This window comes from Scaptodrosophila lebanonensis, unplaced genomic scaffold, assembly GCF_003285725.1.
Source record: "Scaptodrosophila lebanonensis strain 11010-0011.00,11010-0021.00 unplaced genomic scaffold, SlebRS2 tig00000024-arrow-pilon, whole genome shotgun sequence".
Lineage (NCBI taxonomy): Eukaryota > Metazoa > Arthropoda > Insecta > Diptera > Drosophilidae > Scaptodrosophila > Scaptodrosophila lebanonensis.
Genome location: NW_022060538.1, coordinates 2,216,675 through 2,242,512, shown reverse-complemented (window position 1 = coordinate 2,242,512; position 25,838 = coordinate 2,216,675). Strand labels below are relative to the sequence as shown.

General features: G+C 41.7%; 6 protein-coding genes across 9 annotated transcripts; 3 read left to right on the top strand and 3 right to left on the bottom strand.

The window, feature by feature from the left end:
* The first annotated feature begins 296 nt into the window (after nucleotides 1-296).
* LOC115620766 (bromodomain adjacent to zinc finger domain protein 1A) lies at nucleotides 297-9,073 on the top strand. Its single transcript, XM_030514168.1, has 5 exons — nucleotides 297-660; nucleotides 3,406-7,209; nucleotides 7,270-7,442; nucleotides 7,734-8,187; nucleotides 8,628-9,073. Exons 1-5 carry the CDS (start codon nucleotides 539-541, stop codon nucleotides 8,722-8,724), a joined length of 4,650 nt encoding a protein of 1,549 aa, XP_030370028.1. The 5' UTR covers nucleotides 297-538; the 3' UTR covers nucleotides 8,725-9,073.
* A 695-nt stretch (nucleotides 9,074-9,768) lies between these two features.
* Nucleotides 9,769-18,074, bottom strand: LOC115620528 (DDB1- and CUL4-associated factor 5). The gene is made up of 7 exons (XM_030513797.1): nucleotides 17,211-18,074; nucleotides 16,957-17,137; nucleotides 16,617-16,883; nucleotides 16,281-16,555; nucleotides 16,089-16,219; nucleotides 15,335-16,019; nucleotides 9,769-10,550 (listed from the first exon to the last, which is right to left on the bottom strand). The coding sequence occupies exons 1-7, from the start codon at nucleotides 17,416-17,418 to the stop codon at nucleotides 10,099-10,101; spliced, it is 2,199 nt and encodes a 732-aa protein (XP_030369657.1). The 5' UTR covers nucleotides 17,419-18,074; the 3' UTR covers nucleotides 9,769-10,098.
* On the top strand, nucleotides 12,704-14,626 carry LOC115621523. The gene is made up of 2 exons (XM_030515189.1): nucleotides 12,704-13,446; nucleotides 13,531-14,626. Exons 1-2 carry the CDS (start codon nucleotides 12,704-12,706, stop codon nucleotides 14,624-14,626), a joined length of 1,839 nt encoding a protein of 612 aa, XP_030371049.1.
* Nucleotides 18,075-18,563: 489 nt separating the features above from the next.
* On the top strand, nucleotides 18,564-19,441 carry LOC115621911. Its single transcript, XM_030515745.1, has one exon. It carries the CDS (start codon nucleotides 18,564-18,566, stop codon nucleotides 19,314-19,316), a length of 753 nt encoding a protein of 250 aa, XP_030371605.1. The 3' UTR covers nucleotides 19,317-19,441.
* Nucleotides 19,442-20,159: 718 nt separating this feature from the next.
* On the bottom strand, nucleotides 20,160-23,372 carry LOC115621138 (solute carrier family 52, riboflavin transporter, member 3-A). 4 transcript variants are annotated; one of them, XM_030514691.1, is made up of 5 exons: nucleotides 23,190-23,372; nucleotides 22,892-23,112; nucleotides 21,325-21,838; nucleotides 20,562-21,224; nucleotides 20,160-20,498 (listed from the first exon to the last, which is right to left on the bottom strand). In XM_030514691.1, the coding sequence occupies exons 2-5, from the start codon at nucleotides 22,993-22,995 to the stop codon at nucleotides 20,301-20,303; spliced, it is 1,479 nt and encodes a 492-aa protein (XP_030370551.1). In that variant the 5' UTR covers nucleotides 22,996-23,112; nucleotides 23,190-23,372; the 3' UTR covers nucleotides 20,160-20,300. The 4 variants fall into 4 exon arrangements, with proteins under 4 accessions (XP_030370551.1, XP_030370552.1, XP_030370554.1 ...); XM_030514692.1 differs by having other exon boundaries at nucleotides 22,892-23,065; XM_030514694.1 differs by having other exon boundaries at nucleotides 22,892-23,017.
* A 177-nt stretch (nucleotides 23,373-23,549) lies between these two features.
* LOC115620962 (ferrochelatase, mitochondrial) lies at nucleotides 23,550-25,234 on the bottom strand. The gene is made up of 5 exons (XM_030514483.1): nucleotides 25,121-25,234; nucleotides 24,703-25,066; nucleotides 24,496-24,642; nucleotides 24,119-24,440; nucleotides 23,550-24,048 (listed from the first exon to the last, which is right to left on the bottom strand). The coding sequence occupies exons 1-5, from the start codon at nucleotides 25,155-25,157 to the stop codon at nucleotides 23,734-23,736; spliced, it is 1,185 nt and encodes a 394-aa protein (XP_030370343.1). The 5' UTR covers nucleotides 25,158-25,234; the 3' UTR covers nucleotides 23,550-23,733.
* Nucleotides 25,235-25,838: the final 604 nt, after the last annotated feature.

Below are 25,838 nucleotides of genomic sequence, written 5' to 3'. Positions count from 1 at the left end.
GTAGTAAATAAAATATATTAATTTGACTACTCTCAAATATGTTTTTTTTTGACTACATCTTAACAAATAAATTACCTTTCAATATACTATTGGTATGGACAAACATTCACTTATGATCATTATTTCGTGAGTTCCAGAAATTTTTAGTTATTTTGGCAGCACTGACATGGTAGATAAACACATCGAATACCGATATATCGCCAATACAAATATATAGATATTTTATACATCGATGGCTTGTGACATCACTAGGCAAAGAAGATAATTTGCAAGGCGCGCTCGAAAAAATTTACGGCGGTAGAAAATAACAAATATTAAGCCTAGGAAATTGTTAAAACGTGCAAAAATACCATAAAAGAGTTCACTGTTGTCATTAACATTAAATTGTGTACGTAGGCACGTTGGCAAACGAATTGCACTGCTCTGCAATTTGATTTCCATCGGAAACAATCAACATAGATTTCCCTCCAAAGAGGCAGCATCATAACAACAACAGACATTGAAGTGTTTTGGAAATTAAAATAAAACAAGCATTAAAATGCCGATTTGTAAGCGGGAAGGATTTGATCTAAATCAATCGGAGAGCAAACATGAAACATTCCACGATAATGATTTGGTCTTCTGCTGCTACATTACAAAACGCATATTTCGCGACTACGAGTAAGTACAAAGGAGCGGCACCAAGGCTACGGCTCCACATTTTCCAATAGCATCAAGCGCTGTCGTCGCATTGGCTGTCACCCGTCTGTCATCCCACTTCGCCTTATTGCAAAGCACAAGATGTATAATAATGGCAAAGCAAATGCTGTGCTAAAGTATACAACAAAGCGACACATGCTAACGCATGGCGCTGTGTGTGTTTGTGCATTTGTGAGGGCGAAAGCGCGCGAATAGATTCACAGCTGCTGTATTTGGCGTTGCCACCCTAATGATGGCGCGCGTGCAGTAAGGGATTCTAGTTTGAAATATAAACTTATAAACTGTACAATTCAAAAATAATCCAACGTGCCCTGGATAATTTAGTGCGGTTCTGGCATTTCATTTTATTTATTTTTTTTAATCTAAGTTGTCCCACATCTAAAAACCAAGAAGAAGGAGAAACTTCTTATACTGTGAAATAAATATTACCGTCACTGTCAACAATCAACTTTTTATTTTAGAGAAAAATTCACAGATAATATAAAAAGTTGATAGCAAAATATAGCTTTTTATACCCTGTACCCGTAGGGTAAAAAGGGTATATTAGGTCTGTGCAAAGTATGCAACAGGCAGAAGGAAGCATGACCGACCTCATAAAGTATATATATTCTTAATCAGCGAGACTAGACGAATCGATCTAGAACGATCGATGAACGCAAGGATCTCAGAAACTATAAAAGCTGGAATAACCAAAGTTGGCATCCAGATTATCCTAGGTCCGAAAAAGGACGACTTTATTTAATTTTTTGTGTTTTTCTTAATTTGTATACTCTGTACATTAAATGTACAAAAGTATATTAGGTTTGCGGTAGGTGAAAAATGTAACAGGCAGAAGGAGGCGTGGCAGACCCCACTAAGTATATATATTCTTGATCAGCATGAAAATACGAGTCGATCTAGCCCTATCTGTCAGTCTGTCCGTCCGTATGAGCTCCTGGATCTCAGAGACTATAAAAGCTAGATACACCAAATTTTGCACAAAGATGCCTTATATGTGTACGTTGTACATGTTTGTTTTATGTTTTCGATTTTCCTCCCCACTTCCCTCTTATGGGGTTTTCCGTATCGCCGTTCGTATAATCGCCTATATCTCGGAGACTATTAGAGCTAGGGACACTAAATTTTAGTCCTTATGCCTTATGTGAATACCCAGAAAATGTGTATTTTAAATTCCCCTCCACCCCCCTTTCCCACGCAATCCGTGATTTTCCATAACTCCCGTAATTCTTGGGATTTTGACTCAACATGCTCACACAGACACGAATAGACACACATAGGCATGCATACATTCACACAGACGCAACTCCTATGTAAATGTGCAATTATACGCCCTTTACATGAGTTCGAATACCGAGAGAGGTAAAATCGATCAAATGTTTTTTTTTTTAATTTTCTTAATTTTTTAAATTTCTATAATTATTCTAAACATACATAGTATTTCAGAGTATTTCACAGTCGGGACAACTGACTTTAGCTTCCCTACTTACTTTTTTTTTTTTTTGTAAAATTCGTTATGATCTCAGAAATGTTTCCACAAAATATATATGTTAGACATATACATTTAACATAAACAGCTTAAGGTGTACGTCAGTGGCTAAAATATTTTATTTTTGAGTATGAGTTTTGACTGAATCAACTATGTAATTGGAAAGATCGAAAATGTACACAACAGAAAAGATAAAACTCAAACACCCCTGTCGACTTTCTTGATTTCTTTGAACAATGTATGTACATATCTAAATTATTTTTGTTCTATTGAGCAATGACTTTTTTAATGTCATTCCATTAATGCTCAATTGGATTTAAATCAGGACTGCACGAAGGTCATTCATTGTTTTATTTTTTGGATTTTCCCCACTTCCCCCAATGGGGGATTTCCCGATTTTCCATTCGTATAATCGCTTATATCTCTGAGACTATAAGACCTAGGGATACCAAATTTTAGTCCCAGATGCCTTATGTATATTTTGGAATTTACATCCCTCCCTTCGCAATCACTGATTTTTCGTTTTAACAGAAAGTTATGGCTATATATGTATATATCATCAAGCAGTGCACGCAGATGTACAGAGTATTTCAAACTCGGGACATCCGAAATTAGCTTCTCTACTTGTTCTATTCGCCTATGCTATCAAGACATCCCTCAATATTAATCAATCAATTAGGCGGCACGCAAAATATTTTATTTATTGCTAGCTATTTTAAAACTTAATCCAAAACATTTGGATAAAAAATATTTTTTGTTATTCCATTTTGAGCATGAATAAACAAACGGCTGGGGGTTCCGACTCTGGAACAGTCAATATAAAGTTGGCCATGTGAAAAACATGATTCCTCCAAATTCACACCACAATCCCTATCTGAAAAAAGTTTCAATTTTACAGCAAAATCCCTATTAAAAAATGATCCGCCATTTATTGAATTCATTTGTTACAAGAAATGTGATAAATGAAGAACCACTCGACCGATTTTGTGCAAATTTCACATAAACCATCTACTAAATAGTCCAAACAAATCCTAAGCATTTGGTTTGGATAGGTGAGCCCGTTTTTGAGTTATAAAATTACAACGAAAAGTGGCATTGTGTTTTAAATATATATACATAGATTCCGTTAAAATTTAGTTTTGAATTAAATATATAGAAACCTTTTATATTGTTATAAATTACTAAATAATAATATCAATACACAATTTTTTCCATTATAGAGACTACTTTCGTCACGTTATGGTCATAAATTCAACGGTCTGGCAGTGCGAAGCCACTGGACGCGATAGTCTCACTTATGAAGAGGCTTTGAAAAGCGAGCGTGTCGCTCGTAAGAAGATGGAACAGTTTAAGCAGAGCCTGCGGGCGCCCACACTGTTGGTAATTGAGCATGCCCGCCAATCGGCCGTAAAAACGCTCCATCTGATTGTGACTAAGTTTTTACGCAAGCGTTACTTTCTAAATGAGGAGGTCACGACGCTGAACAAAAAGAACATATCATATATTGTAGTGGGTATAAAACCACCGAAAAACGCACCTGAACCCGCAAACGGAGTATATGAAAATACCGAAGACCTAGAATATCGCCTACGTGAGGTCAAAGGAGATGAGAGTACAGAGATTACCGTGCCTTTCGAACAATTGCGCCGTCTGCGCATGGAGTTCACCAACGAGAACTTGCAAATGTACATCAAAAACAATGTGACCCGAGTGGATGGAATCCTGCGGCCCAAGCCAGACGTCTACAAGCAGTACGTGACAGACCGGAAAATCACATTCTCAAGTATTTTCATAGGGAAGATGCCGCGCTACTCACCTGCGAAAATCAAACGGCCGGATCAAGCGCCCAGCAAGGACACAAAGAAGCAGGCGACACTTAATAAATATTTGGTCAAGGGTGACGAAGCTAACAAAGAAGAACCGTCCACGGTGGAGCAACAAAAGAATGAGAAGGCCGCCAAGGCCAAATCGCTGCAGGCTGAGATGGAGCGCATGCGTCTGGAGAAGATAGAGAAACTAGCCGAAAAAGAACGTCAGAAGGCGGAGAAGAAGGCACAGCTGTTAGAGCGTGTCGAAACAGAATGTAACAATCTGCTAACAAAAACGGATGATTTAGAGCGTAGCGATCAGCGCCTGCTCCCCATATACAGGCCTATTATCACACACGTCCCTGTCCAGCTTCTTGGAGACGGTTTCATGCTGCGCGAATTCATGCACTCGTACGCGGGATTGCTCTCCGGAATCGAGGTATTCCGACAAAATCTCAGTTTCTATGAAATGTCACGAGCATTGACAGCGCGCGAAGTGGCAGGTCCACTATCGGACATTCTACTAATTTTGCTGGGCACCGTATTTGACCTGCAAAAGGAGGAGGAGGAGGAGTGCCCTCACAAATATTTAATCGGATACGGGCCAAAGGATCGGGAACCCTACCGCAGTATGAGTGATGCGACACGCAGTCACTTTTATGCCGAGCGACATTTTTCTTTTAAGATCAACGAGCTGCCACTGGATGCGCTGACACTGAGCGAAGTGTTGCGATTGCATTTACTGTCATCTGGCGCTGCCGTAACGGAGCGCGCCGAAAAGTGGAGGGTTATGTACCGAAATGGCTATTCCTCACGCGAAGATCCTGGTCTAGAGTTACGAATGCAACATGCGCATATCCTGCGCGCGCTCAAGAATTACTCTATCTATCAGTTCAGCTTTGTCGACATTATGCGCGTCATACGCTGCCTTATGGCCCAGATCCTCACCTATTCGGGCACCATCAACGTCATCGAGGAACGCATGGAGCAGGCGGCGAAGGCGCGTATAGAATTGCGCACGCTGGTGGCAGCTGAAAACAGAAGAGTGGCAGCCGTAGACTCACAGAAGCGGAAGATGACTAACGAGTACAATCAGCAATGCATGACAGACGAGCTTAAAAGCGATGCTGAAAAGAAAAAGACACTTGGAGACAAGTTAAATCGGCGTATCGCAGAGCTGCTTGCATTATCCGATCGGGAGCGTCGTAAGCACGAGACCCAGGTACTTTCGCTCCGCTCGCAGTTGTTTAATTTTTTGGTATATCTGGGCTCTGATCGCTGCTATCGTAAGTACTACGTTTTGGAGTCCATACCGGGCATATTTATAGAGCATCCGCCCGACAGCATGGATATTTGTTTGAATCAGCCGCCTCAAAATAAGACCCAGGCAGATATACGTAATTTGGCGGAGTTGCCCACAAATCGAAAAAATTTGCGCACATATCTGCTGAAGCTCTACGGCGACGAGCGCAAGCGAGGCCGACGTAGTAGCAAACCCGAGGTTCCCAAGCAATCGCTTGAGAACAAGGAGAACCAGGAACATCGTGTGAATGGGCTTTCCAAGTCAACCAGCTCGCTGACCAATGGCACACATCCTGAAGCTAGTGTAGATGACCCTGGCGTAGAAACGGATGTAGCGGCTTGTGAGAATGAAGATTCGCCCACGCAATATCAGCTGTTAATGTGCAGCGGAGACAAACGTAATTGTATTGTACACAATGATCGAAATGCAGGTCGCCAGCGTTGGGCATATATTTACAAACCGGAGGAAATCGAAGCATTAGTCAATGCACTTAATCCACTAGGCTGGCGTGAATCGAGTCTTCGCGATGAGCTAACCAGTCTGCGCTCGCTAATAGAACAGCACGTAAAAAATTGTCCGGTGGATTTGCTTAGCCTGGAGGACGAGAAGCGGCGTCAGAGCTTTCGCAATGCCATGCACCAGGAAACACATCGAAAGTATGGCAAGGCCAACTTTGGCCTCCCAGATGACACCGATCTCAGCGAGGTAATGCAGCTACATCTTATCGATCGCATTCTACAGTTTGAATCGGATATATATACGGGGGACCTGGGCAGGCTTAAGGTCAAGGACATGCAAAAGTGGCGCGATGATTTACTAAACCGCAGATACGATCCGCAGGGCAAGTTACAGTGGGGTCCTATAGGCATCGGAGTGCGCCAAACAGGAGGAGCTAATCAGGAAGAGGACGTCAATTCAGAGAATGGCTCTACCTATGGAGGTGATGAGGAAGACGGTGAGTTGGAAGCCGAGAGCGCCGAACCATATGTGTCACGGGCATTTGGTTCCAAGCCGTATCGCGATCCAGGCGAGCAACTAGGTCCAACACTTGAAATAGAATCGGAGGACAGTGCCGACGATGATGTGCCGCTCTTGGAATCAGAAGAGTTACAATCCCAGGTACACAAGCTGGCGTCGGCGTTGCTTCAAGTGGAGCAAGCCATTGAAAAACGCTTCCTTAAAGAGCCCTATGGCGTGACGACGCGTGAAACCAACAAGGAGAAACTGGAGCTAAAGCAGCGAGCCGGTCAGGCCCGACTCAAGCAGTGGGAGGTTTCCCTAATGGAAAGTACTAGCTTTGCGCAGGTCTTTCTGCATTTGAACATACTTCATGATTGCATCATGTGGGCGCGATCCACAAACAAGTCACTTTGTTCTGTTTGCCGTCGGGGAAGCGATCCTGAAAAAATGTTGCTCTGCGATGAATGTAACGGCGGCACCCACATGTTCTGCATGAAGCCAAAAATGCGGACAGTGCCGGACGGCAACTGGTACTGTGGTCGATGTGTTAAAAATCTCGGCCTGAAGAACGAAGTGCAGCCGGAGCAGAAGAAGCGCGCTGCTCAAAAGAAGCGCAAATTCATTGTAGAAGAGGATGAGGAATTGGCCGACGAGGAGCAAAACGACGAGGACAACAACGAGGAACAAATGGATGTGTCCGATAATACAAGCGAAGCATCATCAGCTAATGTTAAGTCTGCACACAAGCGGCGCGCCTCCGGACGACGCAGTGGCCGTCAGTTAAAATCCAAGGAAATCGAGCAGGAACTTGATGAGGATGATGAAGAGGCAGAAGAAGAGCCGCACAGCGATGATGAGCAGATGGCTGATGAGTCCGATGTAGCAGAATCGGACAACGGTGATGATGAGAACAACGAAGAAATATACGATAAAGATGCAGAAGAAAGCGAAGTGTAAGTTGGAATCATTACCAATGCAAACAAAACATTCCAATTCCATTTCGCCCATTTTAGGGAGGAGGAGAAGATCTGCATGATTTGCTGGTATGATGGCAGCGAAGTGTGCTGTGCCCGCTGTAATGATTGGTACCATCTAGAGTGTGAGCAGCTGAAACGACGGCCGCGCGCCGACTTTGTGTGCAAAAAGTGCAAGGGTGGTGACACGCGACGTCGCCCAAGACAAAATGGTAAGATAATATTGTAAGGTAAAGCATCTGCATATATATATGGGTATGTTAAGAGATTGGCAAATCTTTCTTTATTTTATTTAAGCCATGGCAATTACAGGTTAAACTGAGTTTAAAGGTTTGTGCAATGTATGGGCCTTAACGTTTTTTTTTTTAAAATAAAGTTCGAGATATTACTATGTCTAATAATTATCTTGAAGCAAGAATTATATTTACTCCTTATACTCAAACCTATTGCTAACTATGGTAAATTAGTAGATCATTACCACTAATGCTTTTGGTATTCCGCAGCCGATGGAGATGCTGATGATGATGGCGATGATGAGCCGCATGCCAAACGCTCACGTTCGTTTCGAACTTCGCTTCGAATTTCAATGCAGAATGGAGAAGCATCCGAAAAATCCAGTACGCGTCACAGCAATAACAATAACAATAGTACCAGCAATAATAACAATCGTCGCTCTGGTCGTCGCACCAACGACAATCTGCCGCTAAACAGTGCCGCTCTTTATGATCTGCTTGAGCAGACGATGAAGCACAAATCCGCCTGGCCATTCCTGCGCCCAGTGCTGTCCTCCGAGGTACCAGACTATCACAAGATTATCAAGTCGCCGATGGACTTGGCCAAAGTCAAGTCCAAGCTAAACATGGGAGCTTATCAGATAAATGAGGAGCTACTGAACGATATCCAACTCGTGTTCCGAAATTGCGATCTCTACAATGTTCAGGGCAATGAGATTTACGAGTGAGTAAAAAAGAATCCATCCATTTACTATATATTCACAAACGTAGCGTCCAAATAAATATTTTTCATTAAACATCGGTTGTCGTCACATTATAAATGTTACATGTATCACAAAAAACAGTTTTGTTTTGTTCCAATTCCAACTATGCCCTGATTTTTAAAATATAATAATAACTGGATACCCTTCACTGTTTTTGTAGTACGAGTAAATGTATTTAAAATCCATAACGGTGAATGGGAGACCACTTGTAATAGGTGTGTCTTATGTATGATACAGTACAGATACTATACTATTCTATATGTATGATAAAGGTGTAGCTTTGCTTCGACGCTTGTTTCGATATTGGGCACTTGTTTTGAAATGGGGACTTTGAAAGTTTATAGATGAATAGCTTGTTTGCTTATCAAAATGACAATAAAAGCGTTTAATTTATTTTCAGCGCCGGCAGTCAATTGGAACGCTTTGTCATTGCACGCTGCAAGGACTTACAGTTGCCCTTCAAGCCGAGCGACATGAATGCCGAGGCTATTTGTTGAGCAGGCGACTCGCCGTGCATTACGTATAGTGTACTATAAATTATGCATATTAGGCCTAAACATACATAAAGACGAGCTCGCGTACATAATTAGCGTTACATTTACATTATTAGTAGGATATTATATTTGTGTGAAAGAAAATAAAATAATCACATACAATTTTCGCACTTTTAAAATCCATCTTGAACCTTCGAAGTCGGACTCGAAATATAAGCTAGATTCACATTCCCAAAAATCTATATTCAAGGAACAGCACACATCTATTTTTGTTCTTCGGCTTCAGCAGTTAAGTTAAATGTTAATAAATTATTCTGTTCGATTTCATGAGTTTTTTCTAATGTGTATCCATAAATTTTTATAAGCTTTTAAACAGATCACAAACAAAATAATAATTAAGAGGAAAAACAATAATAAAAGAGTCGCCCAAACAATGCCAAAAGGAAACATACAAAGTTTTCTGTTAAGGTTTTGAACTTGTATACTATATTTTTGCTTTCTTAGCTGTAAATATTATTCATAAATCTTTATTGAACTTACATTTGTAACTAGGTTTACTTTTGGAAAAAACTTCTTACCCAAGCTAAGTCAGTTATTTGTTTTTTGGCTTTGATTGCCAGCAGTTTATCGTTTTTGTTTTTCTTGCTCTTCAGTTTCTTCATACAATAATTCGGTATACCTATGAGGAGGAGCTGGTTCCAATATTCAATCGAACGCATTTTGGTAACATATAATTTGATATCCATATCCACATAGTAATTATTGAACGAAAAACACTCGCTTTTGATATAATGCGCATCATCTCATTAAATGAGCAATCCAATAAATAATTTATTATATCCAATATATGCCTTTCTAGCCAAGTTTTTCTGTATAAAGTTAAAAGTATTTCAAAACTTTACATTTGCATACTTATAGTAAAAGAAAAAATTTTAAATTTTATTGAAGAAAAAATTAAATACAAAATAAAATTAATCAAAAAAAGCGTTTATATTATATGATTATGATTTCTTTTATTATAATCATAAATAAATAATAGGCGTACAGCTTAACATTTTCATAGTTTTGAATGAATTGCAATCGCTTTTTCAAAAAATGCTTCATCAAAGATGTAGTAAATATTCTGTTTTATCGAAAGCTGTTTTGATATCAAACGTAAAACATATACTATACATATGGATAGTTGTGGGTTTTAATGAAATTGTAACGGCTCTAAATCATTTAAGGGTATCTACCAGTCAATTTTAAACCTTGGGTTGTACTTTTATATGGAAAGCGAGTGTGATTGTCCCTTGATTTTGGCTGATAGTGGTAACAAATGGGTATATGTGTGTGTACTAGGAACACCGGTAGCGTGTGCACGAGGGCTTCAGCACTTTACATTTTGGATTTGCTGCTGCCGGCGGGTTCGGCCGTGCCGCTCTCACCATTATAGACCGCAGGCATGTCCAGTCCATTAATAGGCTTAGTAGCGACAGCGCTGTTATTATTAGTAGTCATTTGACTATTGTTGTTAGTTTCCTGATCAGTAATACAACAGAGGGCAGACGAAGAGCTCGGCGCTTCTGATAGCTGCTCTGTGGACGATGAGTTTGTGGATGTGTCGTCTGCTTCAGTTTCACGAGCTTCCCCTTCACCATCATCGCCATTATCTTCGACGTCGTCATCGTCATCATCATCTAACCAGTCCGATTCGTAGGCAATAACACTATCCTCGTCCCGGTCACTGCGTCGTGCGGTGCGTCGTCTCTTCAAGGCGGCGGCAAAGCGCAAGTGCATAAGTTTGCGTTTTCGTTCCATCTGTTCAAAGCTAGCCTGCACAGAGCCAACTGCAAAGACAGAGCGACAGTTAGTTTATAATCAGTTCTTCGTTGTTTCAAAATAAAAACTCATGAGCAATGCTTTATATGTGTAGTTGAAAGCTGTTGGATCAATCGTGTAACAGACTCTAATATTGACAACCAGACTTAAATACTTGTATTCTTGAATAAATATTTTAAATCCGAAATTTTAAAAGAATAGAATCAGTTTTATTATTTATTATAGTATTAATGAAAATACACACTACTAAGTACCAAAAACCCCTTAACGACGAAGGAAACTGAGTAGTGATAGTGTTTTTTTTTACACAATTTCTCATATAAAATTGTGCTAAAATATAAACAAGAAAGGAATGCTAAAGTCGAGCAGGCTCAACTCTGTACCACCCCACAAAAAAGTAATTTAATTAATTAATTTAATTAATTAACTAAATTAAATATAAAATATTCCATGCATGCATACATACATTTACATTTACATCAGAATCGTGCCTTATGCGTGTTTGTGTACTTGTACATATGTATGTATGTGTGCATTGGGCCTGGTTATATGGGTATAACTTTATTTCCGATCATTCTATCATAATGATACGGTATACGTATGGTATACGGATATATAATCACTAACCTAATGTGACTACCAAATTTTAGTTCAAAATTCCAAGAATTACGGGAGTTTTAGAAAATCGTTAATAGGGGGGGATTGGGGGGGGATCAGAAAAAATGAACAAACTCGTCCTTTCTCGGTCTCAGGAGAATCTGTATACCAAGTTTGGTTATTCTAGCTCTTATACTTTCGGAGATCCTTGCGTTCATACAGACAGACGGACATGGCTATATCGACTCGGCTTGTCATGCTGATCAAGAATATATATACTTTGTGGGGTCTACTAAGCCTCCTTCTGTGTGTTCCATGAGCACTCGCACAAAACTAATATACCCTTGTACCCTTTGGGTACAGGGTATAAAAATACTACAGCATTTCTGCTGCTATTGCTGCACCAACTCACAACGTCTCTGATATCAGTAGGTCTTTAGTGATGGGCTTCCTAAGAAAGACAACCCTCTGGGTTATCACCCAGTGTTGGACAGTGGTATATGAGGTGTATCAGCGATTCGATCGCCTCCGGTTCCTTGCATTTCCCGCATTTATCCTCTGTTATGATGCCCAGCTTCTTGACATGGGAAAGCACCAAGCAGTGACCTGTGAGTGGGCTTGTTAGGAGTCAGGGGTTACAGGCTTTCTTCCAATCCTTTACCAGAGTGTCCGCCATCTCGTTACCCGTAAAATGTGGTGTCCTCGTATAGCGTACACACATAGGGCATCTGTGTACAAAATTACATAGTCTCTGAAATTCATGTGTTAACACGGACGTACAGACAGGGCTAGATCGACTCGTCTTGTCATGCTGATCAAGAGTATATATACTTTTTAACGCCTCCCTCCTTCTGCAAACCTAATAAGTCAAATCTGTCCTGTAAGCCGGATGACCCATTACTTAGTAGTATTTAGTTAATAAATGTTCGGAACCGATGTGTGAGAGCTCGCATTGTCGTGGATCGCATCTCACATAAATGATCTTAAGTTTAGGCCAAGGTGAGCTTTTTAAGTGGATTCTAAGATTTTTAAAATGTTAACCTCGATTTTATAGGTCCTACAGGATCATTCGATGTTTTAAACATTTAATTAGAAGATGAAAACAGTTAAGTTGCCACAATCCATCCATATGTTTGAGATACAAATTGAACGAGTAGAAAATGGATAAAAGATTAACTCTATAGCGCTGCAGAAGAGTGTGATATCATAGGTTTTCGAAGCAGGCACTAATATGGTAATTTTTTTGCCAAGCTCATACAGCAGAAAGCTTGAGTGGCAAATTGAAAGGGCGCGCTAAGTAAAGACACACATATATTATAATTGTTGATTACAAACCGGCTCTTTTCAACTTGTGTCTACTTCTCCTTTTGTTCCTGGACCTTAGTGAGTGGGCGTCTATGGTTTCCCATTGTTGGCAGTATCGGCTGTCAGCGCGATTGACATTGTGCAAATAGAATGTATCGGCCAGCAGGTGTCAAGTGGCTATTGTTTGAGCACAAAAATACAGCCCCTGTGTCGACAAGGGGCTGCTCAATCTCGACGGAGTCGCACAGTCGAGCATATAATGTGGTCGAGGTCGAGCCTCTGGCTAATTGTGTTTACGCTCGCGGCTGCCGTTAGTGTCGAGGCAAAAGTGACAATAGAGGATATAATCAGGAACAGCGACAACGATAGCTGGGACTCCGAATTCGACAATGCATTTGCGCCCATACTGGGCCGGTTCGGATCGGATGTCTTGGAGCTGCACGTGCACAGTTTGCGTGATTGTGGACACATGTTTGTGCAATTTTTGCTGCGACAGCCATACTGCACCATAGTCCTGAGCCTATTCGGTAAAGGAGTTGCTTCGCAGGCAAGGCATCACTTCTGGCTCTTTACAAATTTAGCCCAAATGCGTCAAAGCCTACCACAGTTTGTCAATTATGGTGGCGTTTATATTTTAGCTTTGGAGCTATTTGATACGACTGATGATGATTTGCTGCAGTTTATGCTCAAAGTCTGGCAACAACATGGTCACAATCGGATCTACTACGTGCTACCCGAGGCGCGCATCTTACTTTATAATCCTTTTAAGCACATTATTATGTTAGCGGATGAGCCAGATGCCTATGCGCGCATCTTTCGTAATTTGTATGGCCAGTCTTTGCGATGCTATATCTTTGACTCGGTCTACTCGGCGGTATATGGAGATGCGGAGGCCAAGCGCGTACTTAGCGTATCGGGAGCCGATGCTAAGCTCGCCAGTGTGGTGGCTGCCCGCATGAACTTTACGCTGAATTATTTGTGGCCAGATGATGAGTTCTTCGGGTGAGTGTGCTTTGTGCAATTCAGTCATTTCCCTTCTTCTTTTTTTAAATATCAATTTACGAGCAATTCACTTCCAATATGCAGGGGCCGCTTGGACAACGGATCCTTTAGTGGGGCTATTGGGCGTGTGCACCGCCACGAATTAGACATTGTATTCGCTGGCTTTTTCATTAAGGATTATCTAACGCGCGGTATCGAGTTCAGCTCCGCCGTGTACATGGACGAGCTCTGTCTTTTCGTACAAAAGGCCAAGCGGATTCCCCAGTCAATACTGCCACTCTTTGCCGTGCGGTTGGATGTGTGGCTATGTTTTCTTTTAGTGGGTCCCGTTTGCGCTTTTGTCTGGATATGTATTCGCAGGCTAAATTTGGAACTGAACATTGAGTCTATCGTAGGAGTTGGACAGGACCAGAAGAACTTTCGAAGCACTGTGGTGCGCATTTTTATCGATACTTTGGTGGTGTGGGTGCGCGTCAATGTCGGCCAGTTTCCGCCTTTTTACTCGGAACGCATTTTTCTCGCCTCGCTTTGCTTGGTCAGCGTTATCTTTGGCGCGCTGCTGGAATCAAGTCTAGCCACCGTGTATATTAGACCATTATACTATCGCGACATCAATACTCTCATGGAGCTTGACGAATCGCAGCAGCCTATTTACATTAAGCATCCTGCATTTAGGGATGATCTTTTTGTTGGTCACGACTCGGCCGTATACAAGAGCTTGCATGCCAAGATGCTTCTGGTGGGCGAGGGCGAGGATCGATTAATAAGCATGGTAGCGAATCGCGGAGGTTTTTCAGGCGTGACTCGTGCCGGAAGCCTTATGCTTAGCGACATACGTTATATAATGACCAATCGCATTCACAAGATACCCGAGTGTCCCAAGAATTATCACATTGCCTATGTATTACAGCGCCACTCGCCCTACCTAGATATGGTCAACACAGTTGTTCTTCGTGCTTGCGCGGCTGGACTCATTGAACTGTGGACAGGCGAGATGAAGGAACGTGCGAAGTGGAGCATACACAAATTTCCCGAGTACCTGGCCGCACTGGGCGTGGGAAATTGGAAGGTTCTGAAGCTGACCGACGTGCAGCTGGCTTTCTATGCGCTCGCCCTGGGATGTGTTCTGGCTGCGTTAGTGTGCTCTACAGAACTGCTTTGGAATCATTGGCGCAAATGAACCAGAAAAAGGTCAGGAATTCATTAGTACTATACTAGCTACTTCTATATATAGTAAAACTTTGGAGCTGGTCGAGTTCGCTCAAAGGAATCTGATTCAACGATTTTAGTAAAAGTGTAACGACACAACGTAAACGTAAAAAAAACTGAAACATGCGTAACAGCAAATGACAGATTGTACCAGTCCTTCACATGGCATACGAAATAGCGCACCGACTTTGATGAATGTTCAGATTTTAGAGAAGCATTATCAAACACTTATGTATAAATACTAACCTGGTTGTGATATCGCAATGAACAAAGAATTTTCTAATTCTAATATACATAACTTCAGAATACTATTATCACAAAACTTTCAAATACAAAATTTCATAAACACATCTTAATAAACACAAGTCATTCTTTCTACTTCGAGTGATTTTCCACCGTTCGGTTCTATGTTTTGTAATAAACGTGCTCTGCGTATGGAAAGACTAGTTTGGGGTCCCAAGCTGTTATTGTTTAAAATTTCTTTGTGTTCACAAGCACAGGCTATCGCCTCGATTTGTCTCATCATGGTGATTATACATATGCATACATACACACTTACATTGTATATGCCTATGGGTCTATTATGCCTATTACGTAAATTTAGTAGTGAAGTTGCTTTTAAAACTGGGACTATTTTAGGTAGAAAGCCAAGACTTACTTCTGTACTTCTATTACTTACTCATTTGGAACGTGCGCGTTTTATTGGAACTGTTAGTAGTCGACGATGGGGCATCCTGGTCCTCCCGCTCCTCGATCCACAGCGCCCTTCGAGAGCGTTCGCGCGCCGCCGCTTCCGCAGACGTAGTTGGCATTTCATCATCGCCAATAAGTCGATGTGTTTGCTCCAGCCAGTCACTGACACGTGCTTGCATGGCCGAGTGCCTGCTTCCCCCCAGGAGGCTGCCCAACAGCTGCTCCACATTTGCTGTAGTCACCGGCGATTTGGCACGGACGCGCAGCGGTAGATGGCCACCCGTGCTGGCGGATTTAAGCGCAAGATGCAATAGAGCACGCCGTTTTTTTGCTATCAGATAGAAAATGCGGTTTGGATGCGCCTGCCAACTGAGCTCGCTGACGTTGGGCGTGTCCTCAGATTGCGAGCTGCTGTCACTCTCTGTGGAGGTGGCCAAGCTTTCGCTACTGCTTTGGCCACTGGCACTGGGTGTCTGCCAAACCTCTAGTTCCCGCTGTACCAGCGTATCAAAGAAGGCAAGCATGACGGCGTCTTCGTCTGTATTGCGCGCACTGAAGTCCTGTGACACGTGGTTTGTAGCATTACGGTGTAGTGTGCGATTGCAGTATGGTGTAGCGGACTTCTGCAGCAAGGAGCCCTGCCATCCCGCTTGCGCAAATGGGCTCCAGAGCTAAACATAAAAGAAGGGACCTCAAGAATTGGAAGTTTGTTTTCAGCTTCAGATGGCTTGCTTGCCTACCTTAATTATTTTCTCTACACCGGAGGATGCTAGTAGGCAGCGCTGACGATTATATCGCACCTGATTAACGATTGAACGATGACCAGAAAGTATTATTGGGGCAGTATCTATCCATTGATCCTTTTGCTCCACTTTAAAAATACAAACGTTAATAGCCTATGTGGGAATAAAACAAAACCAGCAAGAGCTTACTGTCTACGCCATCGAGTCGCCAAATAAACATATTAAAATTATCCGAGCCCGATACCACCAGCTCATCTTCCGGTCCAGCAAAGGTGCAGCTTTTCATTGTGCACGAGTTAAAATATTCATGGTGATAGAAAGTACACAGTGGCTCCGTTGAGTTAGGACTAAATAAAATAGGTGGTAATCGGCGATGCAGTGTCAGCAGCAAGGAGCCATTACAATTAAAGCGGACGCTCATACAGCTTGGGGATTCTGGTATAAAATTGTACTGGTAAAGCGGTCTGGTCCAAGAAGAAAAACCTCAGTTAAATTTAAATAGAAGTATATGATGAGCCAACTTACTGGGTGTGGTGGCGTATGTCCCAGAGCATGGCGCCACGCTTTGCATTGGCTGTAGCCAGGAAGTTTCCATTTAGTGGGTGAAATTCGACAGCGTTGAAGGGTGCGGAAAATTTGGCAATGGTCAGAGGGTCATTCTCCCCCACACGCAAATCATATACCAAGATTTCACCATCCTCTGTGGCTACACTGATCAAATTAGAGCTGGTCTTGTCGACACTGAGGCCATAAACGGGTCCATCATGTGAGAATATGTTAACACTTTTGCCACTGTTCCGGCGAAGAATTCAGAGAATTTAATTCGTTCAAATGTTAAATGGTTAACCAACATAGCAGAACTTACGTGGAAAGGTCATGCTGTATGACCAGATCATCGTTGCCCCCAGAAAACACATAGGAGTTGTGCGTATCAAAACCCAGGCAAAAAATATTGCTAGCATGTTCGCCACACATGACCCGCGGCTCACCCACATTGGCTAGCGCCTGATCTACGTGCCATAGCAGAACCCGGCGATCATCCCCGCCTGCACAAGAACGGAAGGGATTTGTGAATGAAATAAAATAACGACGCAACAGGTTTCCGATTTTCTTTCTCACCTGAGGCCAAATACTGCCCACCATTGCTGAATTCCAACGCATTCACGCAGCCATAATGTGCCGTCATATTGCGTTGGTAGAGATTCTGAGCCACATGCAGACGCTGTCGAAAAATGCTTGCCTGATGACTGCGCAAATGCAACTCACGGCTGCCGAGCGCAAGGTCCAGATTGAGGCTGGTTGCGTGCCTTGTGGTCATATAAGACATATTGGTGATGTTTTCCGTTTACTAAAAGGTGTCCCGAGCACTTGTAAACGCCGCTGATGCTGTTGCTGCTGCACTCCAGTTGCTGCCACCCCGATGATTATCTTTAGCCCACGCCCCCGCATACACTGGCACGCTCAGTCGGAGTGCCCAAATGCTCGAAATGGAGGAGTAGGAGAAGGAAGAGGAGTCTAAGTCCCTAACGCGTCTGCAGCCGGCCGTTCCAATAGCAACTCAACGTCACTATTGTATACATTTCGTAGCTGTCGCTTACGCCCTCGCTGTTTCTGCTGCTGCGCCTCGTCAACGATTAGTCGTCGTATGTATAATTTTTTGCTTTCTGCTGGCGTTGGCGTCTTTTTAAATAAACTATATTGGAAATCCGAGGCTCAGACGCATACAGTTTTCATTTGTTTACCACGCACTGGATGATTGCAATGGCTTTTCGCTTTAACTTGTCTATTTGTTTGCTTTTTCAGCACTCGACTCCTGCGGTTTTCTCACTGCTACTCTCCACTGCTACTCGACTGGTTTAATCATCGGAATATGCTTTAATCAAAATGAAAACAAAAAGTATACGACTGAAGCGTAATAACAGCTGTTGTCGCTCGTTGCCGCAGCGGCAGACAGTGGTGCACGGATAGTTTCGCACGGGGCGAAATTTTTTACGTTTTTTACGTTCTTTCCTTTGCAGACGAAACCTACAGATATACGAGATTAGCATGTACTATATGCGGTTACGATTTACTTATGTATGTGCAAACTTTGAAATATTCTAAATACTGCTATGTATTACAAATTTAAAAAAGACAAGCTTTTTGAAAATTTTTAACAATTATTTTTTAAAATGATTTCATATTTCTTTTTACTAAATTGATGTTGATTTATACAACCAGATAGTGCTTATCTGCCCTCATGTTTAAATTGATTAAGAAATGTAAATTAATTAAAGGAGGAATATTACCCTATATTAATAGGTTGCAACATTAAACTTTAACACAGACTGCGAATCATATTTAGTTGCACAAATAGAGCATTGATATTAAACTCATTGAAAATTTCATTAATTAGAAAATATTTTATGAAGTACAAATCATTTTTTTTCGGCTTTTCAATTTAATATTTTTTCATTTCTCCTTTTACTCAAAATGACCGACACAAACAATAGTAAAGACAAAAGCAACCCTATTAAACGGTCTGGAGAAGAAGACGAGCAGATGCGTACGGTGCGCGTTTGCACCTATCTGAGCGATCTCCGCAATCGCCTGAAGGATACGTGTCAGCAGCACAGCTCGGCTATACAAACTTCGGTGAGCATCATTAAAGAGCTCGGAGATGTGTCCTCGTTGCTTGGCCAAAGCAGTGAACAGAAAGGATCAAGTCCACAGAGCATGACGAAGATCAAGCGTTTGATTCTCGAGTTTGAGAGTGCGCAAGCGTGCAATGCAAGTCCCAGCAAATCTACTGGCCTGGCTCAAAGCGATCTTGGTGACTTGCGTCAGCTTATCGGAGACTTCGAACGTCTTAATCAGAGTCAACTACTCGGTGAGAGTCTTCTTCTCTTTAATCGTGCTAAAGAGTCCTTCGAACAAATCGAGACATTTCTGGAAAAATTCGGCACAGGCGATGCTCAGCACCCTTCGCCGCAGGCCAGTAGTAACAGCCTGAGTCTGCGTGAAAAGATCCAAATGTTTAACAAAGCGGCCGAGCAGGGAAACAATACCGCACATCACTTTGCCTCCTGCTTTAGCAGCAACACCAGCATGGAGGAAATCTATGAGTCGGCAACAGAAATTAAGCCCAAACAAGCTCCTTCGCATACCAACTCCATGGGACAGTCAGGATACGAAGGAGATGTGGATAGTGAGCTGGATCAACCGGAAAAGTCTATTAAGATTTAATTGACAGAGAATTTTTCTGGTCCTAAAAACTTTTAAAACTCTCCCATGCTCTAATCTGTTCGGTACGTAGGTTCAATAAATTGTCAGTTCCATAAACTATACATACAACGAGTACATACCATCAACGATAGCTGTTTGTTTTATGTACTTGCATGACATCTACAATTTATCATTTGTGACGTAGAGAACTTGCTTCAAGTCATCCATTCAGCTCTATTAACTACGATAACATCGGAAAAAAGAGCGAAATGTGACAAAATTTTTGGCCAAAAAAGAAAAGAAATTTATCAGTACCGTATTTGCCAAATTTGGCTGTGACCTTTGCATGTTTTCAAAACTTCACTATCTGCTCCTGGGAACGTGCCATTAAAAGCCAGACGCTGATAAAACTAAATTTAATCAGATTGTAAATGCCTTTAAAAATAATTTACTCAAAGAAAGCATAGTTTTTAGAAACAGCAATGCGAAGCTTTTTGAGTAAACAAAAATGTTAGGTTCGCACAATTTCAAATCCCCAACTTACAGTAATCTATGAGTTGTTTAAAACGCTATGTATGTATTACATAGAAACCCTACATGAATCACAGCATTCTGCCCTGCCCTACTCCAGTTACAATCCGGTGACTATCACTTTTATTAAATTTAATTTAGAAAACTTTTTTCAACAAAAGTAATCCGTTAATCCAATAATTCATTGTATATTTTCTAATCATCTGGATGTATAAAAGCGGTACACATATACTCGTGTACATATAAAATACTATTGCGCTACAAATATTTTTGAATTCAATAAATCACTAGATGTAAGAATCTACGTGTACTTACATATATATTACTCTAAGTTATAGAAACGCTTACAAAATACATTCAACAAATTCTAGTTGAAATTCAAGACGCTAGTAGACTATGCAACAAAATCCATGATTGAATCAAACTGCACAATTCGCATCATTATTCAGAATCCTACTCTAAATTATTCTATGGTCAGCAAGTAGATGGAGCTGCTTGAAAAGTGCGTGTGTAGTTGATGACAAAAAAAATCAAGACCGATCCAAACGCGGAGCCAATTTGAGTAATGCCACCGACCCAGACTAATGATTGTCCCCCCTGTGCGCGCATGATCGTCGTGATTCCAAGCTTTGTATAGCTAACCAGGCCAACAAGCAGTGTCCAAGTCATCACCTAAAAAGACAAAATAATATACATACATCTAAGCAATATAATTTATGTGTCTTTAAAACTTACAATTAGTACTTCTCCAATAGTCTCGCCATGTAAAGGTGGGAAAGGACTTAGAACAGCAGTAGTGAAGACATAGAAGGTAAGCAATGCCGAAAGTCCAGATAGTACTGATATGATCCGCAATGATGTGAAATGTAGGAACATAGCCATGAAGCAGGCCACTGGATTGGCAATGACGCTTAATGTTGCGGCCAAATGGTAGGCGCGACTACCATACGGCGCACTAGAATATGACTGAATGCTACCGAACATTCCGTTGCTAAAAAATGAAATAACTCCCATAAGTAGGAGCAGACTCCAATACTGAACACCCACTAGTTGTCCCACACTGCTGTCTTTTGGGGCATTCGTAGTCCCATCTGGCTGACCAGCGTCGTAGACATACTTATTGCCCTCTGACACTGTGACCTGAGCATATTCTCTTTTTGCTAACTTCAGTGTGCTAAGCAGGATATATCCAATATAGCTGAGCACCATCAGTCCGAAAAGTATGAGGAAGAATGTCCCGGTGCTGAAGAGCGGTGGTGACTTTTGGCGCTCGTAGATTGGTTCGCCTGTCTCTGTCACGTTAACCAGTACGCATTCCTGGATGTCACCGATGCCCTGCACTAATGCCACTACACTCGGTAGAAGACCGCTGCACCCCTCACCAATGAAATAAGTCACCTGAAAACGAGTGGGCATTTTCAAAAAATCCAATTATATAGGCATTTTTTTATTAAACCCTAAAAAAGGTACAATACCTTACAGTACCGATCAAACTCACCAGATACTTTTCCTTAAACCTGCCCATGTAAGGCATGAACAGTACAGAACTAGTGCAGGCATTTATCGCCGTAAACACTGTCAGAATGAAGAGTGCCAGACTGTGCTCTGATCCTGCCACATTCGCCGTCTTATTGTAAAAGAAGGCCGTGAGCAGGCAAGAGGTGGTGCCGATGAGCAGCACTCCGTGAATAGTCAAGCCATCATTCAGTTTGTGTGGTGAAAACTTTTGTATAACCGTGTATAGCAACGGTCCAAGGTTTCCAATCTGGACCATAACACTAAGATAGGATGGAAGACTCCAGCCCTCCGGTGCATCTTCCACCAACAACGGCAGTTGTATGAAACTGCCATTTACGACTAGCCAGGTGCCAATACCAAAAAAAATTGAAAGCAAATCAACAATCAGGCTGTGTTTTTTAAGAGCAGTTCCAAACTTGTCCTCCATTTTCTTGCCCATATGGCGCCAGCTTAGTAATGCACTCTGTTGCTCGTTGGGAGATGTTTTACGTCTTCTGTTGATGATGAGAAATAAACATGATTTATGATTCTATGGATTTGTAAGCTAGACAATAGGAATTAGGAGAATTACATTTATAAATAGGTTTAAGCTTAGCTATTTAAAAATATGTCCATAATTTTGTTAGAGTAAAAGTTACAAATTCTTTTGCCTTAAAGTAAACAATATTGAGTGGTTATTATGTTATATACATATACGTGTATGAGATTAACTTGTTAGGACTTGACGAATTTGAATTGTTTGTACACTAATATAACTACATACATCAGTTGACGGGACGCCCATTTTAAAAAGTATATATAATAATTTGCTCGGAAATACTTTTCTTGTTGAATGTAAATAAATCAATGTGATGGTCAATTATTTTCTGCTGAAAAAACGGCTATCCTAATAATACAATTTGAATCACCCATGACCGCATTTTCCAAAGCCGGTGTGGTCACACTTTGTAATCTGTACGGGAAATCTGTAAACAGCTATCGGGACAAATCGATTAAAAATCTAAACCACTAGCCGGAATACCACTGGTATTCGGCGAATGCGAGTATACGTGGCATATTTTAATTTACATACAGACAATGTAGACTAGATTCTATTGCCAGCGGACACGGATATGCTTTAGTTAAGAGCGGTATTATGGCAAGATCTTTTCTTGCATATATTGTTATTAAAGTTTACAAATATACATGCATATACTTATACGTAGATTGAAAGAAAGTACTTGAAATACAATTGCGATATCGGATCTAATCGGCTAATTAGACAGGTGCGTGCCGTTCTTCAGCGTTTGACTGAAGTACTATCTTGGATAATCGTTGACGGGATCTATGCACGTATTTGCAGTTCGCTAAGATAGCAATAAGTTGTAAATTTCAGAAACGTCACGTTATTAATTATGAAAGAAAATAAACAAATCGACTTATGTAGTTACATCCTCAGATCTATTTACGTACATATACATACAATATGTATGTATGTACATATTTATGCATGTATTTTGCACGCAATGATTTAGTAAAAACACATACGGGATCGCACTATTACACACCTGTCAAAGTTCGTGCCGGTGTCTTCCAGCGTTGGGATCACGGCGTAGACTGCAACACACCGTTCATTGCTACAGCAGGTTTGGCCGGCGTTGAAATTACTCATTTTAGACGGAGCGGTGATTTCTCTAAATTTATGATCAATAAGCGATTTCGAGATTAGATAGGCGCTACGTCTGCAACATTAACCAGGACAGTGAGCGTTAATAGTAAATGAACGACTCTGAAATCATAGCATTAATTGCCAATCAATTTGGAAGCAATTGCGGCTTAATTGACAAACGCCTCAATCGAACTGACCGTTTGTAAAATGGGGTAGCCTGGCGGCACTCCTGTTGCTTCAGTTGTCAGTTGCGTCTTCTACGAAGCGCGAATGTCGTATGTTATGCGTTAAAGTTGGCAGTTGTTATGCAACAACAACTTGAAGCACAACCGACAAATGCAACACACACGGGTTTTCACACATGCAGCGCCTTCCAATTCCACGGGCCATTTGAATGATTCCGACTAATTGGCGGCCGACGCAAGCCCCATAAACCATGTATTGTTAAACATTTGCCAGCCGGAACAGCTGATTGGTTGTATTGAAAGAGCGCGTCGCACGTGTGGCCTAAAAAAAAACATGCGAGAGAGAAACAATGAAGTAAAGAGATGGCACACTAAGAGAGTCTGCAGTAGCAAGTACTATATTTGTTGTTTATGTTTATGAAGTGAAATTCCCCCAACCCAAGAAACCGCAGAACCTATCGATGAGCGTGCGTACATATGTATCATATATAGCTTACAATTAAACCAGTTGAAATTGCGAAGGTGCACTCGGTGAATGCAAAAAGGCGATTAATTTCTATTGGCTGCATATCTGCTGGTACCAGCGTTTACTGTCGCGACAACGTGAGTTGACACACATAGGACATCGCATCAGAAACTTGGGATTGACCGGCTGCTCGGCTCGCAGATGCTCCGCCACAATGCTGCTCAATGCATTAATAAATAGTGGATGATCGTTTGGTGCTGCAGCCCGCCGCATTTCCTCTACACCTAGCTCTTTGGCCAACTCGTCGCAGTACTCAATGTCCAGTTCATGCAGCGTTTCAATGTGTTCATTCACAAAGGCAATGGGCACGAGTATAAAATTTTTGCGGCCCTGTTTTACGTATCCCTTCACGTAGCAAAAGAAAATTTAGCTGTATTTACAAACACGAAGACATAATAATGAAGGGCACAATCACCTTAATAGCGTCATCTGTCGCTGGCGCGAGCCAAGGCAAGGGACCGACTTTCGACTGCCAGGCCAAGCTGTAGGGGTTACTTTGTCTCAGCTCCTGCATAACCATGTGCACGGTAGCACCTATTTCCGAAGGATAAGGATCACCTCTATTGACGGCTTTCAGGGGTAAAGAGTGTGCCGTGAAGAGTATGACCACATCGTTGCGCTTCGTCTCCACAAACTTAGCCAGCTCTTCTCGGATGCGTTGTGCAAAGGTCTTTACCAGCAGCGGATGTGTGCCCCAGCGGTCAATAATACTCCATTTTATGTTGTCTGGCAAGGTGCTAATATGAACGAATTTGTTATGGCCGATTATCCCAGTTAAACGAGTTTACTCACTTCTGTCGGTAGTGAGTGAAAATGGAGTTGAAGCTAGAGCCGGAAGTGGCGCAACTATATTGCGGATACTGTGAGAAGAGAACCACGCGCTCGGGCTTGTCGTTTTCGATTTGTACCAGAGTATCCTCAGTCAGTGGAGTAACATAACTGGATGGCAGGACTTATTTAGTTTTTGCGCGACACTGAATAATAACTTTAAACATATACCGAAAGCCGACATAGTGCTTATGAGGTGCCGTCTCTGGAGATATTTTGTCTAGTTCCTCGCACATCAACTGACCCTGCAATTTTGTCCATTTGAGGATAGGCGAGCCCCCTCCGATTTCCTTGTACTTTTTCTGCACCTCAGGCGTCCGGCGTTGCGCTATCCAGGGCCCCAATCTGCTTTGCATCGGCAGCTGAATCATATCACGGTCGGTCATAATGCGCAACAGGTAGTCGTGTACTTGATCGGTATGCTGCGGCCCTCCCATGTTGAGCATGAGTATGGCCGTTTTGGGTTGCTGCTGAGTGCAATGAGCTGCACTCGATGAAAAGTTTGCAGTGGTCGCATAACCGCTGCAGAGGTTCGCTGTGGATATGAGAAAATTTAGATTTCCATTTTATTGCAGTAAGGCAGACTCACTTGCATATCTGTACAATTTTCTACTGTGCAAAATCATTATTTTTTATTGAAAAATTCAATTCTTAGGAAATAAATGAAATTCTTGTCGGAATATCGATATTTTAAAATCTTGAGGTATTTCTGCTATCGATGTTTTTCTTGCCGATGTTTGCAACACCACCCCTAGAAAAAATTTTGCCATATAAAGTCGACCACATGTTCATTATTATGACGCACTATTTCGCCTTAAAATGGATCTGAGTTGGATTTGTTGAAGTTTCTTCATTGATCATATGCATAAGTTATTTTTTAAATGCATCGAACATTATTTAATCAAAATTTTAATTTTTTGGCCCGCCCTTTGGTAAAAGCTGCCTACGCCCTTGGTTTTAATTAATAGGTTTTTAAAGCTTTCTTGCGGAATTCCTTTTTTAAAATGTTCGTTCAGTCAACTGATTTAGTGGCGGGAATACCAGTATTATGTGCTGGAACATGCTTAATTCGAGGTAGAGATGGAAGCAACGATATGGTAACATGGAAAGCACGAGCCATCATCGCTTGGCCGGTTAGGTTCAGTATGGAGCTAGTTCGTTAAGCAGCGTTGCCATATGAAACAAATTAGTAGGTTTGCGCCTGTGCGGTGTCGTGCAACGGTAGTAGTGTCGGCTACCACTTTTTACTTAATGCACTTCGTTCTCATCTTTCATTGCGAGTGAGTCTTGCTGGTCGTTATAGTAGA